At 33.3% G+C, this 17,551-nt stretch overlaps 3 protein-coding genes across 3 annotated transcripts in view; 1 reads left to right on the top strand and 2 right to left on the bottom strand.

The window, feature by feature from the left end:
- Positions 1-16,205, bottom strand: part of LOC144548961 (receptor kinase-like protein Xa21) — a 42,481-nt gene extending 26,276 nt beyond the window's left edge. The window contains exons 1-3 of the mRNA XM_078297699.1: positions 13,064-16,205; positions 12,396-12,784; positions 12,257-12,354 (exon numbers count right to left, since the gene is read on the bottom strand). Of these exons, the coding sequence (XP_078153825.1) occupies positions 12,426-12,784; positions 13,064-16,118 (3,414 nt within the window). The 5' untranslated portion in view covers positions 16,119-16,205 and the 3' untranslated portion in view covers positions 12,257-12,354; positions 12,396-12,425. The remainder of the gene's footprint in view (positions 1-12,256; positions 12,355-12,395; positions 12,785-13,063) is intronic.
- The window catches only part of LOC144548978 (uncharacterized), an 80,265-nt gene that overhangs the window by 41,939 nt on the left and 20,775 nt on the right, over positions 1-17,551 (top strand). The gene's annotated exons all lie outside the window — the stretch shown is intronic.
- Positions 12,274-17,551, bottom strand: part of LOC144548967 (receptor kinase-like protein Xa21) — a 30,865-nt gene continuing 25,587 nt past the window's right edge. Inside the window, exon 3 of the mRNA XM_078297705.1 lies at positions 12,274-12,333. The gene's annotated coding sequence lies outside the window, so the exon portion shown is untranslated. The remainder of the gene's footprint in view (positions 12,334-17,551) is intronic.

The raw sequence follows: 17,551 nt of genomic DNA, 5'->3' as shown, positions 1-17,551 counted from the left end.
TGTATTTGGAGTTCAATTGCATTCTTATTTCATAAACACATGTTATCAGATTAATTAATTTTTGTATCTTAAATTATGATTAGAAAATTAACATGGAAAATTGTCATAACATTAATTAATTATAAAACTCTTATGAGAAAAATATATATACACATTAAATAACACCCAACAAACAAGAAACATAAAAAAACAAAAAATATATAGATGAAAGTCAATATCATACATATTAAACAAACAAAATTACATAAATAAGTGTTAAATAGAAGCAACTTTTTTTTCCCTAGAGACTCCAGTAGTGGCGTGGCTGAAGTGGTGGACAGATCCTTTGGTTGGGCGTGGCTGAGGTGGTAGATGGTCTCTCATGCTGCAACATCGCTCAGACATTGGTGGCTATGACCAATTTCTCGTGGATGGTCTTTCACGCTGCAACATCGCTCAGACATCGGTGGATGGTCTCTCACGCTGCAACATCGCTCAGACATTGGGAGGGGGTCTGACTTCTTGATCTTCGTATCATTGGAGAGGGGGGGGGGGGTTGTGTGTGGGGCTTGAATTAAGGACATCTCACCACTCTCCAATTAATTGACATCATCAAGTTCTTCTTTTGGCTGAATTTCAAGATACTGATTACAAGCCATTGGAATTGATGAATTGATTTTTTTTTTGCTGAGAATTTGAAATATAAAACGACAAATTGAGAAAGATTAAAATATATGGAATTTCTTTTTCATATTATTTGTAGTAGGTACATAATTTTATTTGTACATATGTAAATTTGAGTTGTCTGATGGATGATTTTGTCTTGATAGCAATGGAGATCTCCATTTAATAGTCATTTTAAACCAAAGAAGCAATTTTAGTTCACACACACAGACGACTGTGGGAGAAAAACTATGGAGCACATTTTTATATTTAAAACATCACCACCTGTTTATATCTATGGACATTTGGTGTATATGTGACCTAGGTTCTAAGTATTCACAACATTTCCCATGATAATGTATGCTATATGTTCAATATAGTAAACAGTTGGGGTTGATCTACCCAACAAGAACAGCTCATATGGACCAACAGTTGACAAAGATGGACCCATAACACAATCGGTTGGTTTATCTCACCCGATGGTGTAGTGTATGTCTTTATCAACTATTAGACAAAATAAACTAATGGCATAGGAGGGGAGCTATCAACGACATCCGTTGGTTAGACCCAACAGTTGGTAAAAGTTCTATGTAATTAATGAGCTACCCATGGTTATAAAGACCATCCGTGCCAAAGAAAATCTCATAATAAAGGGGCAATAATAACTATGTTTTTTGTAGTAGTGAAAAGAAATAATGCCATGCCCTAACTTTCTACTAATGCATGTGGATGGTGCTAGCACCTGGATGACAAAACCGAATGCATATTTGGCCAACAAAAGTTCTTGCTTATTTCTTGCCATAGCACACAATCATCTTTAAACATCTAAATTCATAGGCTAATATATGAATAAAAATGAATGCGAATTAGCTCTCTCACACGTACCATTACGTGAGATGCTAACAAAGTATTTTAATCCATATGCTAACCAATAATTAGCTATTTTATTAATCCATATCAATTTTCTAATAAGCTAATTATAAATGAATGATAAATTATTCTCTATTGATTACTACTTTTAAAAGCAAGAATGATTACTGAACTAAAGATCCCTACAAAGGACATAATATTCCTATGGTTGTTGCTCAATGATTACATTTAATAAACTACATTGCGTTAATTACACACATTTAGTGCTCTGGAAACACTTTTCTTTTATTAATACAAATATTGTTAGTGGCACCTTGCCAACTAACTTTAAAAATTCTTAAAAAATATAGCATGACCTGCAAATGTCTTGAGGATAGCATGTTTCACAATAATAATTCCAGTCTAGATCTCAATGACGAAGGCTTAAAAATGAGACCGTGTCTCTTATGTTTTTAATCCGATTCAAGCTTTCTAAATTATGTAAATTGCTACGAAATTGAGCTGCATTAGGACAACAGTTTCATCCAATTTTCATATTATGAAGACAGATGTAATTGAATTTTAAAGACAAATTTAAAATCACGCTTTTTTGGCACTTTTGATTGTATTGCATGTCTAATTTTCATATTATGAAGAGAGATGTAATTGAATTTTAAAGACCTTTTATATTCTATTTTTTAGTTCTTAATTTTTATTCTATTATGATAGATGAAACTTTTATTCCATTTTTATGCTCAAAATTCATTGAAAAATTCACTCTTTTTTGGCACTTTTGATTGTGTTGCATGTCTAATTTATCAATAAAATATAGTATTAGATGCCTGACTCATTTCTATCTTACTACACAAAAAAAGGAGTGCCAATTTGTCATCTTGTAGCAGCAAAATATTTTATATTGTACCGTGAACACCGGGCTGGAGATGACTGACTATATATGAAAGTTTGGACATGGGACCCTAATTTTGAATCATTTTGCACTAAGAACGCGCTATTAGATGCTTTTGAAAGCACTAAGAAAGTTCCAAGAACCAACGACCAAATCCAATATCAATACGACACACTAATGAGCTTTATCTTACTTTAATAAGATATAGCTTTATCTTACTTTAATATGATTTAGCTTTATTTTACTTAATTATGAACTACAAATTTCGGAGTCAATTTCAGATCCTCATCTCTAACCTGGGGTGGGGAATGGGGAACTGTTGAAAGGTAGTGGAGGGCGGTCTGATTGGCATCAGATCAAATTTAGTCAGATATTCAGTCAGATTCTTTTGATTAGCGTCAAAATTTAGGCGCACTTGATACACACAAATTAAAGTTGTGTGTGTGATTTTTGATGTGGATCGGATAGCTCTGATCGGCCATCGAACCAAATTTGATATGATATCCAACGGAATGCGAAAAATTTCTTGCTTGTTTCTTGATCATTAAACATCTAAATTTATGGGGTTATGAATAAAAATGAAATGCGAAATAGCTTATGCGTGCACAAACACCATTATGTGACAAGGCTAGTTATTTTTAATTCATATGCATAATTACCAATAAGCTATTTTTTTTTTAAATCCGTGTCGATCCTTTTCTAATAAGCTAATAAATGAATGAAAAAAATTTATTCATATCCGATTTATCCATCATGTACAATCAAATCACATAGACGGATAATATTGAGATTCTTGATTAATATTAAAAGCAAGAAATGACTTGCAAATTTTCAGGACATGCTCTTGTTTTCCTATTGGACGAAGACTTGAGTAGACCGCATCTTATATTTTTATTCCAATCCCAGCTTTCTAATTTCTATAATTTCTTATGAAATCGAGCTCTAATTTTCATATTATGTAAAGAGATAAATCAAATATTTAGAGATAACTTTTGTTTTATTTTTTATTTCGTCAGTCAAATATTATCATAAATGTAATATTTATTGAGAAGGGATCCACTTATAACATTTGAAAGTTACAACATCTTACAACAATTCGATTGTGTGATTTTCAAAGTCTGAACAGTTGATCCAAACCGTTCAACATGATATCTATATTAAAATGTGTTTGGAGATCAAATTTTACATTTTTTTGAATTTTTTACTATTTCTTAAGTATTTTACAAAAATGCTATTTTTCAATGGTTCAGAATTGTCTAAAAATAACAATTTTGTAAAATACTTAATAAATAGTAAAAAAATTCAGAAAATGTAAAATTTGATCTGAAAGTACATTTTAATGTAGAGAACATGTTTAACGGTTTGGATCGACTATTTGGACTTTGAAAATTGCAAAACTAAATTGTTGTAAGATGTTGTAACTTTCAAATGTTGTAAGTGGATACCTGCTCATATTTATTTTAATTTATCAATAAAATATAAGATTATGATCTTGATCCGTTCTTATTTTAACAAAATTAAGATTGCCAATTTGTCATCTGCTTATCCAGTTATTTTATTTTATTTTCTTGGTTTTAGTAATGTATTTATTTGTGTCTTCATTAACTCACATAAATCTAAGAGTTTATGACTTATTTTCTATATGCGTGAACATGCAATATGAACTCTAGTTGTGTACGAGTCAATGAAGACACATAAATATGTCGTTCATCGGTCGATCTGATCGAACTGTTTAAATTAAAGAGAACCATCACATTCATTTTGTTGTACCGAAGTTAGATCAAATTTTATTTTCATTTACCTATCAATTAAGTTGATGCAAAATATAAACATCGACACTTTACGTTTGATCGAAACTCAGACATAATCAAACTTCAGAACTTTTATGTTGGTTATGTTCAATATTTTTCCTTGATCATATCAAAACAAATTTGTATTCATTTCATTTCAGATTGAACATCCACTGCTCATGTGAAAATGAATGGTCCATAAAAATTAGCAAACGTTGAAAGGGCAAATAGTGATGAAATTCTATAAAATTGACTTGCATACAATTAATGAGTGGGAGTGAGGGTATTTAATTATTATATGATCCCACTAATTATCATTCTAAAAAGATATTATATGATTACCACTAATTATTTTCTAAAATGTTTTCGATTCTCTTTCTCTGTGGTTCCTAGTAATTAAATGGTACCTCCTTTCCCAGTCTCCACACTCATCTCGCGTCAACCTAAAAATATTTGATAGACAACATATTAATACTTTGATACGTAACTTGTTATGATCATCTTTTTTTCCAGTTCCTCAATCGTCCTCGCGTCAACCTTCCTCTAATGAAGTCGTGGGGACCCTGTATCATTGCATCAACATTCTCAATCGTTCCCGCGTAAAACTTTCTCTAACAAAAATAATTGACCACATAGGTATAAGTACTTCAATACGTGCATAAGTATAAATACTTACAGTACTTGATATTAATATTTTCATATGTCATCCAGTATCATAAGTAAAAAATACTTGCAAGTATAGGTATAAATATTTGCAAGACGAGACAAATACTTGTGTAATGATAAGCCTGAAAGTATATCATCATGGATATCATTTGAAAGAGAAAATTACGTAGAAGACGTTCATGGTTTTAGATTCGAAAAATTTCACATAGATTGTTAGAAATATGGACAAGATTGAACGGAGAAAAAAAAATCACCTCTAAGAGCGTGTATGGTATTGATGGTGCGGGTATGTTTTGAAGATTTGATTGGGAAGATAATTATTTACGTAAAAATTGTTTACATAATATGTATAAATATAAGTATAAATATTTCCTTACATAGGTATTAATACTTTAGAAAAAAATAAGTCTAGAATTTTTGCGATTTCCTAAATAGTTATGGTAGTTATATGGTGCGGGTACTGTAGCTCGGATACTATTATCAGCTTCCTAAAATATAAAATGAGGAGCTTGATCCGTTCTTATTTTCACAAAAACAAGATTGCCAATTTGTCATCTGTTTATGCATTTATTTGATTTGATTTTCTTTGTTTTAGTAATGTGTTTAATTGCTTGGTTTTTCACTTTGAGTACTAACACAAATAATTAAATGTGATAAAGTAAAAATGAACATCCGAGCCCTAGCGGTATATAATTCCGTCTTGTGCCTAGGGAGTATTTTATAGACTACCCATGAAGACCGGGCTTGAGATGACCGACTATGAAAGTTGGGACATGGGACCCGAATTTTGAAACATTTTGCACAAAGAACACACTATTGGAGGCTTTTGAACGCACTAAGAAAATTCGTAGAACCAACTACCAAAACCAATATTAGTACAACACACTAATGAGCTTTATCTTACTTTAATCAGATTTAGCTTTATCTTACTTCAAAAATAGAAAACAAATATTCTCCCCTCTAAATTGTTAGTGGCATCCATTTTGCACTCTATATATATATATATTTTGTTTCTACGTTCAGAAATTTCATTTAGCTTACCAACATATATAAATGGAACTTTATTTTTTAAAATGAGGATCTTATTTTCGTTCCGTCAGTACTAAAATACGGCGAAATCCAAAATTAGGGAATTTTAGATCAGTTGCCTTGTTTTACCTCTTTCATTGTTTGTGGGAGACCGGAGCTAGACTTAGACATATACGAAGAGTGCTTTGGATCACTACTCGATCTCTTGATGGGCTTTTCGATTTCTATTGATGAATTAGCTTATTTCAAATTCATCACATACACAATTCTGCACAGGCAAGCAATAAATGAATATGATTAACACACAAATATAGACCACCAGCAGTCTCAGAATTGTTAATTTTAACCAAAATGTAAAGAAGAGTTTGAAACATTTTGACAATACTATTCTCAAATTTTCAAATAGAAAAACATGATCAACCTCCTCACAGGTAGCCCAAACACCATGTTGGACTGGTTTAACAATTGGTTTCTGGTCACGATCTCTCCTATTTATATTGGGCCCTAAACCCAGCCCTCTTAGCCCTTTCAACAAGAAAACCTCGTATATAGGCCTGTACATGTGCTTCATGTATAAAAGGACCCAATGAAACTTAATACAAATCTAAGTCCATCTATCTCTCACCCACCTCAAACTCCTCCACGACAAAAGCTTACATTATGTCTCAACCCTCCATCTATACATAACTATTGTTTATATATAAGAAACTTATACAAATTATCAAGGGTCAATTTATTTTATTCGTCGAATTTCACATTTCAGCGGAGAGTAATAAAAAGAAAAAAAACACACACACACACACACACTTAGACCTAACTCATTTCCAAATACACCGAATTTTTTTTTTTTGTAACATAAATTTCCCAGCAATTTTAGTTATCCCAAATACTTTTTGCAAATCAGTCCCGTTGGATAGAATACCTGCATAAATTACCGACCATGCATGGTTATTAATTTATGACAGAACACCTGCATAATATCCGACAGGTGATTTTTTTTTCCAGTAGGTGGGAAATATGACACACCGGAGCTAGCTAGTTCCGGCATGGAATGGGACACAAAACAGCACGTCACATGTGTCAGCTACATACTGTGACTCGTGTGTCATGACCACTTGCGTTTCATGACCAGTTCTTGGAAAAAGGACAAGACACATCACAACACGAAAACGACATGGAACGTCGTAAAACAGCACAGAAAGACACGTAGACACATGAGATACTGCATGGTATTTTTTCCAACATTATTTCTTCATTTTAAAATTAGTAAGAATAATTTTGTATTTTTCAGGAACTTCTCTGAAATTTTTTCAAAATTTAAAAAATTTAAATTACAAAAAAATTAGTTAAATATGATAAAACATAATGACTAATGTGACCGGTCATAGAACGTTTGACCACAACATGTTTGGCCACGACACGACTTGGTTAGGGCGTGAGTCACGTGACATGAGCATTGGCATGCCGTGACCACCCCTCGTCATTTTGGTCACGGCACGGCACAACACGTGAAAATTTGACTTGTTAACGGGATGACATGGCACATGACTAAAGTCGCGACATGTTAGTCATGGTATGTCATACCAAACTGACCAAATCTTTCCTCTCTTGACTCCAGGTTCTCTCTCACGAGCTTCTCAACTGTGTTGAGATGGTGCTTTTCTAGCTGATGAAGCAGCTCAAAGCCAGAGTGTAGGCTTCATTTTTCTTGGTTGGCGCTTTGGTGGCTCCTCTCTTACTCACAAGCTTCTTATAAAAACCTTTTTTAACCTCTCTTTACTCCCTTGGCAGCACTTCCGTTGACTTGATTCTTCTGTTTTAATACCATATTATCATTGATCAATTGAGTCCATATTTAGGCCTAATTGTCCAACTGACGTTAAATTGCTGGTGGGTTGTTTAAGGTTAATGCATAATTTTTTTTCCCTTTCTGAAGTAAAAAAATGTTTTTTATTAGAATAAACATAAATTTTTGAAGATGCAAATAGCATAGCATAGCAAATTTAGATTAAGAATTGGTTCTTAAGCTGTTTTCATATCATGTTTCTGAAATATTTGCTGGATTTGAAACCACCAGTTCACCTCTACAAATATATCCTAGGGACTTGTTTGTAAGAAAAGATTGAATTGGATGTACAATCTGTTAGATTCTGGAAGTTAGTAATTAAAGCATATAGGAAGGACTTAAATGAAAATGTAAACTTAAAAATCTGTTTTGAGCTTGGCCGGAAATAAATATGAGAATTTTGAATGGGCTCTTCGACTTGTCAGCCTCGGTTGAGAAAATTATGAAAAAAGAAAAATAAGCTTTCAGATGGGCTTTTCTTTTTTGGGCCGAATCTTAAAATGATCTAGAAGCAAATAAACAAAAGGGCTTTCTTCTTGTGGGCCTAATATGAAAGTAAAACAAAAATTGAATTTAGAGGACTTTGAACCTCCTTTTCAGAATTTGAGTTCGGTTCGGTTAAGAAAAAATATACGAAGGGTTTACTTTCATAATTCCACCAAAACGAAGGGTGTGGATTCATACTTCCAATATGGACCGGGTCTAGGGCAAATAAAAAAAAAAAAATACTCCTCTCACGTACAGCCGAAATCTTAACACATGAGAAATTGTAAGCTGGACCTGGTCTTTATACAGGTTTACACCTGTTCCACGAGTTCGCTTAATAATGGAGGAATCTATAGCTGCTGAAACCGGTTCTTCTGACCACCCACTGGACATCTCCAGTTTTTTTCTCTCTCTCTCTATCTGAGATTGTTGAGTGTAGGTGTTAAAGAATTGAAGTGTGAAAGTGATTTGGGCCAATTTTTGTCAAAATCTGATACTCTATGTGATTTGAAGAAGAAATTCAAATAATATACTTAAAGTAACTATGTGTAATATTTATTAGGACTGAAATGTTGCAATTTATTGGTTCATCAGTTTATCTCAGAAAAGATGCAAAACCTATTTTTATATTCAAAAGATTTATACTATACTCTTTTAAGTAATTAATTGGGAATTATTTTTGTTACAGAACCATGACTAGTAGATCAAATGTGACACTTCACTTGACCTGATATGAATACATGATATGTATGAACCTATTAGAGTCCCTTATAAATGGCTTGGCCTGAAAATGGTGATAATGATTTCTCAAAAATAAAAAAAAATTAAGTACACTTTGTTTGCCATATATTAAGATTGCCAATAATTTATCAAGCAAGTTACAGTACTGTCTGATTTTTTTATCATAGTTTAATACACTGTTACAATTTTTAATTTTTCAGTAAAACATGGATCCAGTCTCATCATCTTTTATATTCATGGGAAAAGTTATTCATTATATGAATATAGAAGCCATATCATGATAAAATATGTTAAATTTGCATACGTGATAAAATATTGTTGACAGATTGCCTCAATCTAGGATTGTAAGAGCAACACTAGACTCAGTATACTTCTTAATTTTCTTCTTTTCAGTTTATACTGTAGAAAAGCTGAGAGAAAAGCTGGATATTGAAAACACGGATTTTGATGCATTAGTTTCACTCATCAGAGAAGTTGAGCAATCTTTGCCGGCCGGTAATACCAGATTAGATTTATTGATATATCTTGATCCAATTTTTTGTTACTTTTTAATGGCTAAATATGCTATTAAGTCCCAAACTTTATAACATTATTTAGTATTAGTAAACTACCTAGAAGAATCAAGTAACTTCACTTTAGTACTTCACTTTATTTAGTAAACTCTTTACAGGAGAAGCAACAGATGATGTATTACCAGCAAATGTATCAAATGTATTTGCAGCAGTCGATGCAAGGTCAACAACGACAGCAGCAGCATTGGTACCAGTTTCAGCAACAATAGATGGCACTGGCGAATGTACCTTACTCTCAGGTCTCTAGTTTTTATGTTGTTTATTGTTTTTTATATTTAAGTGAGGCTATGGTACTATGCATAGCACATATTGGTGTGTACTACGGATCAATTTTTACACTTGCAGAGTCCAAATAGTCGATCTGAACCATTCAACATGATTTCCATATGAAAATGTACATGCAGATCAAATTTTACATTTTTTTTAGTTTTTTTTTTTACTATTTTTTAAATAGGTAGTAAATCATTTGATCTAAAGATTCTAAACCATTTAAAAGTAGTGATTTTCTACCTATCTAGATCAAATAGTAACAAAATTCTAAAAAATGTAAAATTTAGTCTCCAAGTACATTTTCATATGGTGATCATTTTGAATGATTCAGGTTGACTGTTTGGATTTTGAGAATGAAGATATTGATCCATAGTACCATAGCCAATTTGCAAACAACCAGCAGTGTAACCAAGAAAAGGAGATACCTCAAGTTTTTGCATAATTTTTTTATTAATTTGTTTATAATTTAAATTATATTATGGGCTATGGCACTTGAGTTAATTCAAATTTTGTATGAATTTTATGTTCTTTCAATTGTTTTCAGGATAAAGAGCAGGTAGCATCTTCGCATCTGTCAACTCCTATCAAATAATCTTTGTTTTTAACTGGATATGTGAGGCAATCAATGGCTTCTTTCATTTTTATGTTTTTTTTTTCTTGATAGAACTAATTGACTAGGTTGTAGTTTAGATGGAATTTGATGAAATATAATTTTATTTTTCGAGATGATTTAACAAATTGCATAGTGTTATAAAAGTTGTATCAATTTGCGCTTTCTAACATTGCAGTTTAGACTTTGTACAGTGCACAGGCTATAGAATCAAAACAGCATTGCTTATGCTTAGTGAGATGCATGAAGCCAAAACTGCTCTGTTAAGATATATATTAACCCAGATTTTTGCTGAGCTTTTTTTTTTATCTTGATAGATCTAATGGACTCGGTTGTAGTTTAGAAGGAATTTGATAAAATATTTTCTTGTTTTGGAGATGATTTAACAAAATGCAAAGTGTTATTTAAAAGTTGTGTCAATTTGCGCTTTCTAACATTGCAGATTTGACTTTGTATAGCCCACATGCTATAGAATCAACACAGCATTGCATTTGCTTAGTGCACTGCATGAAACTAAAACTGCTCTGTTAAGATATTTTCCCAGATTTGCACTGTTAAATAAGAATAACACAAGACATCAATATCAAATTTTAACATTAAAATATCAGAAGTATCTTAGTGTTAAATTTTACATGATGGTTAAACAATATCTCTCTCAAAATTTTGGTGTTAAATTACAAAAGTTGTGGTTAAATTTTGGTTAAATTACTTTTGTTAAATTTTACAAATGACATGTCAAATTACACAAGACATGTTAAATTTAAAATTACTATTGTTAAATATTACATTTCGGGTTAAATTTTGGTGTTAAACAAATTGTCTTTGATAATATCTCTCTCAAAATATGCCTACCATGTCAATTACAAAAGTAATTTCAAATTTTATCATAACAATATGAGAAGTATCTTGAGATGGGCTATGGTGCATTGCAATGCATAGGCCATGGTGTGCATTGGATAATAAATCACCGATTCAAAGTCCAAATGACCGATCCAAACCGTTCATCTTGTTCTCCATATTAATATGTGCTTGGAGACCAAATTTTATATTTTTTGGAATTTTTTTACTATTTATTAAGCCACTTTGAAAATCGCTGATCCAACGGTGGCTTCTGATTTTACTGTTCCAAACAGTCACCGTTGGATCAGCGATTTTCAAAGTGGCTTAATAAATAGTAAAAAAATTCCAAAAAATATAAAATTTGGTCTCCAAGCACATATTAATATGGAGAACAAGATGAACGGTTTGGATCGGTCATTTGGACTTTGAATCGGTGATTTATGGTCCAATGCACACCATGGCCTATGCATTGCAATGCACCATAGCCCATCTCAAGATACTTCTCATATTCTCATATGAGAAGTATCTTAGTGACAATCACGTGACAGCAACCAGCTTGCATTTTAGTTTTTAAGCTTCATCAATTAGCGTTGTGTTTTAAGATTTGAGAATCTTTATTAAGCCTTGATTCTAAGTCAGGCCACCGGCGCACTGTCCGAGAAGAGAAACAATTTCATATCACCTAAGATACATTATTTTCTGGGTTTGAATTTGATCCGTTCATTACATATTAGTACGAATCTTAAAGGATAAATGTGCATTAAAAGTTTGATGGATTGATCCGGATTATGATCAGATGGTCTGGATTGAAACTCAAACGGTGAGGTAATGCAGAGGATCCAGACTCGAAGAGAGTAGGTGCATCCCCACACATATCCGCCAAGGTTCTTGAATAATTTTTGAGTTTGGAATTCTGATCATCCAATTAGAATATGATTCAATTCAATTAATTTGAAAATTTACAAAATTGTTTTAAAAATCATATCAATTTTAGCCATTATTTTGAACAATTCGTTATCACAACATATATACTACAACAACATAAATTACCACAACTGCTATCCAAATTTTACATATAATACATACTTAGTGTATCCCTTCCTCTTCTCTTTCAATCCTTTTTTCTCTGTATCTATGGCCTAAGCACCTTTGTCTTTCAATCCTTTTTTCTCCGTATCTATGGCCTAAGCACCTTTGTTCGTGCTGAGTTCAACTCCTTGATAACATCTTTGATAGATATGCGTTCTTTTGGATACTCTTTGGAGCACATAAGCCCGCATTGAATCACTGAAACCAAACAACTATAGACATTTTCAGGAACATACAGATTGTGTTCTCCATCAGTTTCAGAGAATAATTTGGGGTCGACTATGTCCATGACTTGGTCGGGGAAAGCCATCTCAACTTGATTCTGAAGGCTTAAACCATCTCTGATTCTCTCGTCAGTTGGACTGACTCCAGTGAAAATCTCAAGCAGAATAACGCCATAGCTGTATACATCTCCTTCTACCGATGGCCGACCTCCCATCCCATACTCTAGACAATAAAAAGTTAATAGTTACAGCCCTAAATTTAATACAGAAGCATAGTGAACTGTGACTCTACCAAAAATCATGGGTTCACATGATTTATTAAAATTTTATAGCCCAAAATATTAAATTAAAAAAGTATAGGTAGATAATAAAAATAAGTCTCAATCATGGTGGAACAGCCTTGGCCAACTTTTTTCTTTGAACCTCAACATAGTCTATCAATAATTTTGTACCACGAACATAACAAAAATACTTCCCAAATAATAAGATTTGCTATATATACCTGGAGGAATGTAGCCAATAGAACCTTTGATTCCACTGGTGCTTGACATTGATTGAGACGACATGGTATCAGGTTGAACCAAAAACCTCGCTAATCCAAAATCACTCACAAGTGCAGTCATGTCATCATCCAAGAGTACATTACTAGGTTTGAGATCACAATGCACGATTGGTGCAGGTAAATGGTAATGTAGATAATCTAGTGCTGTCGCAACATCAAATGCAATGTTCAATCTCTGGATGAAGCTAAGGCTTCTGAATGGCCGATCCGTACATGCATTTGGATGCAACCATGTGGCCAAGCTACCATTTGGCATGAACTCAAAAACCAAAGCCTTGAAATCATTACCTTGGTGGTCTATGCTAGAGCACAAACTCAGCACTTTTATAAGGTTCCGGTGTCTCACATTTCTTAATGTCTCACATTCAGAAAAGAAACTTCTAGAAGCACTGTGTTTCTCAAGGTTTAACACCTTCACCGCAACGGTTGTAACATTCTCGAAGCTCATAACGGCTTTGTAAACTTCTCCAAATGAACCTCTTCCAATTAGATTAGTCCGGGAAAATTTTTCAGTAGCTCTAAGAAGGTCATTGTATGAAACAGGCTCTAACCCATATTTCAAACCTTTGTCAGATTGTGGTTTGTTTTGAGGGTTCTTTCTATTATAATAAATCACTAACAAGCAAATGATTGCGGTTATGCAAATAAAAGAACCAACAGAACTTATGAGCACCAAGTTTCTTCGAAAGTGATGTCTCTGTGTGGAAGGTTGGGAAATGCATTGTGACAAATGCATTTGAGGTACTCCACCACAAAGCTTTGGATTTCCTCTTACATCTAGACCACTGGCATTCTTGAAAATTCCTTCTTTTGGTAATTCCCCCTCGAAATTATTGAAAGAAATATTCAAATATTGTAAGTTCATTGTGGCCAGGAATTCAGGGACTCGACCAGAGAACGAGTTGTTAGAGACATCAAGGATTTGCAGCCCTATTAGTTTGCTCAAGCTGGATGGAATTGTTCCTCTTAACAGATTGCTATCAAGATAAAGGGATTGAAGTTCCTGGCATCCATCAATTGTGCTAGGAATCTCTCCACTTAACTTGTTATTCGAGAGATGAATTGATTGTAGGTTTTTCAAGTAACCAATTTCTGGTGACAAGATGCCAGTTAGATAATTGTGTGACAAGTCCAAACTAATGGAAAGAGAAGGAAGACCCATGATTTCTTTGGGAATTTCACCTGCCAACTTATTGTTTGAAAAATTCAGGAGTATTAATAATTTCATGCTACTTAACTCTGGTGGTATACCCCCTTCTAATACATTATTTTCTAGATATAGCAAGGTCATTTGGGTGAGGTTAGAAAATGTTGATGGGATTTGGCCTGAAATCATGTTATTACTCAGATCTAATGCTTCCAATTTGGAAAGATTACCAATTTCTACTGGAATGCTGCCACTGAGAAACATTCTGCTTAGGTCAAGGAAGTTTAAGTTATTGAGTTTTCTGAACTCTGCTGGCATGCTTCCTGAAATTGGGTTACTATCCAGTGAGAGTTCAAGAAGACTATTAGAAAGGTTTGTTATAGAACTAGGTAAAACTCCTTGTAGTTGGTTGTTTGAAAGATGTAAAAGTTGTAACAGAGTACAATTAGTCAAAGCATCCATGAAATTCCAATCATGTGGTCCTTTGGCCTCTAGTTGATTAAATTCTAAATGAAGTAAATTAAGATTTTGTAAGGCTCCAAAACTAGATGGTATCACGCCACTGAAGTAATTATCACCTAATTCAACAGCAATAAGAGCAGAACAATTGGATATGGATGGTGGGATCCGTCCTTGGAGTTGATTGATATAGAGGTATAGATTTTTCAAGTTTGGTAAAGCATTGCACATATCGAAAGGGAGATTTCCATCAAGCTGGTTATTACCAAGTTCCATAGTAGACAATGCTGAGATGTTGTATAGGGAGTGTGGTATTTCGCCTGAAATGTTGTTCTGATATATGTTAAAAAACTGGAGGTTTTGAAGCTTCCCGAGTTCATCAGGGATGAATCCACTTAACATATTTGTGGAAAGATCAATTCCTGTTAAACTTTGAAGATTACCCAAGGTATGTGGGATGGTACCATAAAATTTATTTTCATAAAGATAAAGTTCCAGTAAGTTAGTAAGGTTGCCTAAGCCAGGTGGGATGTGACCACTAATGTTATTTTTGTGAAGATAGAGAATTGAAAGTTTGGTATGGTTACCTAAGGTAGGTGGGATGAAACCAGTGAACTTATTATTGTAAAGGTAAAGTTCTGATAGATCAGCAAGTTTGCCTAAACTATCCGGAATATCACCATCAAAAAGATTTTGGTGAAGATAAAGATATTTTAGGCTACTAAGGTTGCCCAAGGTGGATGGAATTGATCCTGTGAGATTATTGACAAATAGTCCTAATAATTCGAGCTGTGGGAGGAGACCGAATTCCAATGGTATGTCTCCTGTGAGGAAGTTATTCGCCAGATTGATATTTTTCAGTTCTTTGCATTGCGCTAAGTTAGATGGAATGGTTCCATGGAGATTATTATATCTCAAAGAAATAACTTCTAGATTTGAACAATTACTTAGAGTAGATGGAATGCTACCATCCAGAAAATTCACACTCAAGTTGACAAAACGTAGCCTACCCAAGTATCCAATCTCTACTGGGATGCTTCCTCTCAGTTGATTATCGGAGAGACTCATCCTTTGGAGAAATGAGAGGTTTGCTAGAGATGGAGATATATAACCTGACAATTGTTTGGAGTCGAGAACGAGAGCAGTCACTCTATCTGGATGGAGCTGGCCACACAAGATCCCTTGCCATTGACAGTGGTGCAGTGACTCGTTCCATGAGGAGAGGACTCCAAATGGGTCATCATGTATTTGGGACTTGAAGGACAGAAGTGCTGATAGATCAGTTTTACTAGTGGCTATGGCAACGAGAGAAAAGGAGGATAGGGTTAAGAGACATAAGAGGAGGTGAATAGTGAGAACGCTTTCCATGATTTCTGTTATGAGTGTCATGGGTTACTCTCTCACAGAGTGCTCTTCTTATAATGGAAGAGAGACGTATGGTTTGAAATAAGTTGACCCCAAAATGTTTCCTCTTGAGTCGTTGCATTAAATATAAATAGTACGGAAATTGTTGTTGTGGTGCTGTACCTACTACAATAATGATCCATCTGGGCTTTGTTTAATTTCATTGCTAACTTTAAAAGCAATTGACATGTGCGGTAACAAGAGGAGTCATTTTTTCTCTTATGCAAAATCAAGAATAAATGGTGCTAGTGTGCACCTGAAAATGAAACATCTAAATTTCTTGCTTGTTTCTTGCCATCAGCAGAATCATCATTAAACATCTAAATTTATGGGGTTATGAATATTAAAAATGAAATGCGAAATAGCTTATAGGCATAATTATGTGACAAGGCATAGCTGTTTTTTGAAATCCGTGTCCTTTTCTTATAAGCTAATAAATGAATGAAAAAAATTTATTCATATCCGACTTATCCATCATGTACAATTCTTATAATCATGTAGATGGATTTTATTGAGATTCCTGATTAATATTAAAAGCAAGAAATGACTTGCAAATTTCTAGGACATGTGCTCTTGCTTTCCTGTCGGCCAAAGACTTGAGTAGACCGCATCTCTTATGTTTTTATTCCAATCCCACCTTTCTAATTTCTGTAATTTGCTATGAAATGGAGCTCTAATTTTCATATTATGTAAAGAGATAAAATCGAATATTTAGAGGTAACTTTTGTTTTATTTTTTTGTTCGTCAGTTAAATATTACCAGAAATGTAATATTTATTCTAATTTATCAATAAAATACAAGATTAGCAGCTTGATCCGTTCTTATTTTCACAAAAATAAGATTGCCAATTTGTCGTCTGCTTATCCAGTTATTTTACTTTATTTTCATGGTTTTAGTAATGTATTTATGTGTGTCTTCATTAACTCACATAAATCTAAGAGTTTATGACTTATATCCTATATGCGTGAGCATGCAACATGAACTATAGTTGTGTGAGTTAATGAAGACACACATAAATATGTTGTCCATTGGTCGATCTGATCGAACATTTTTTTTTAATTCATATACATAATGACCAACAATCTACTTTTTTTAAAATCCATGTCCTTTTCTAAGAAGCTAATAATAAATGAACGAAAAAAAAATATTCATATCCGATGTCCACTGAGTACAATTCTTATAATCAGGTAGATGAATGATTACAGAACTGTATTCTGGAGTTGACCTGCAAATGACTTGGAAATTTCCAGTCTAGAATTTCAGTAAATTGCGACGAAATGGAACTGCAATTTTAAGATAACTGTTTCATCTAATTTTGATATTATGAAGAGGATGTAATTGAAATTTAAAGACAATTTTTATTCTATTAATTTTGAGTTGGTTGGTGAAGTACTATTATGATGGATGAAACTTTTATT

Source organism: Carex rostrata, chromosome 34 (genome assembly GCF_964058835.1).
Source record: "Carex rostrata chromosome 34, lpCarRost1.2, whole genome shotgun sequence".
In the NCBI taxonomy this organism is placed as follows: Eukaryota; Viridiplantae; Streptophyta; class Magnoliopsida; order Poales; family Cyperaceae; genus Carex; species Carex rostrata.
The sequence above is the reverse complement of the archived record's forward strand: the minus strand, read 5'-3'. Positions and strand labels throughout refer to the sequence as shown.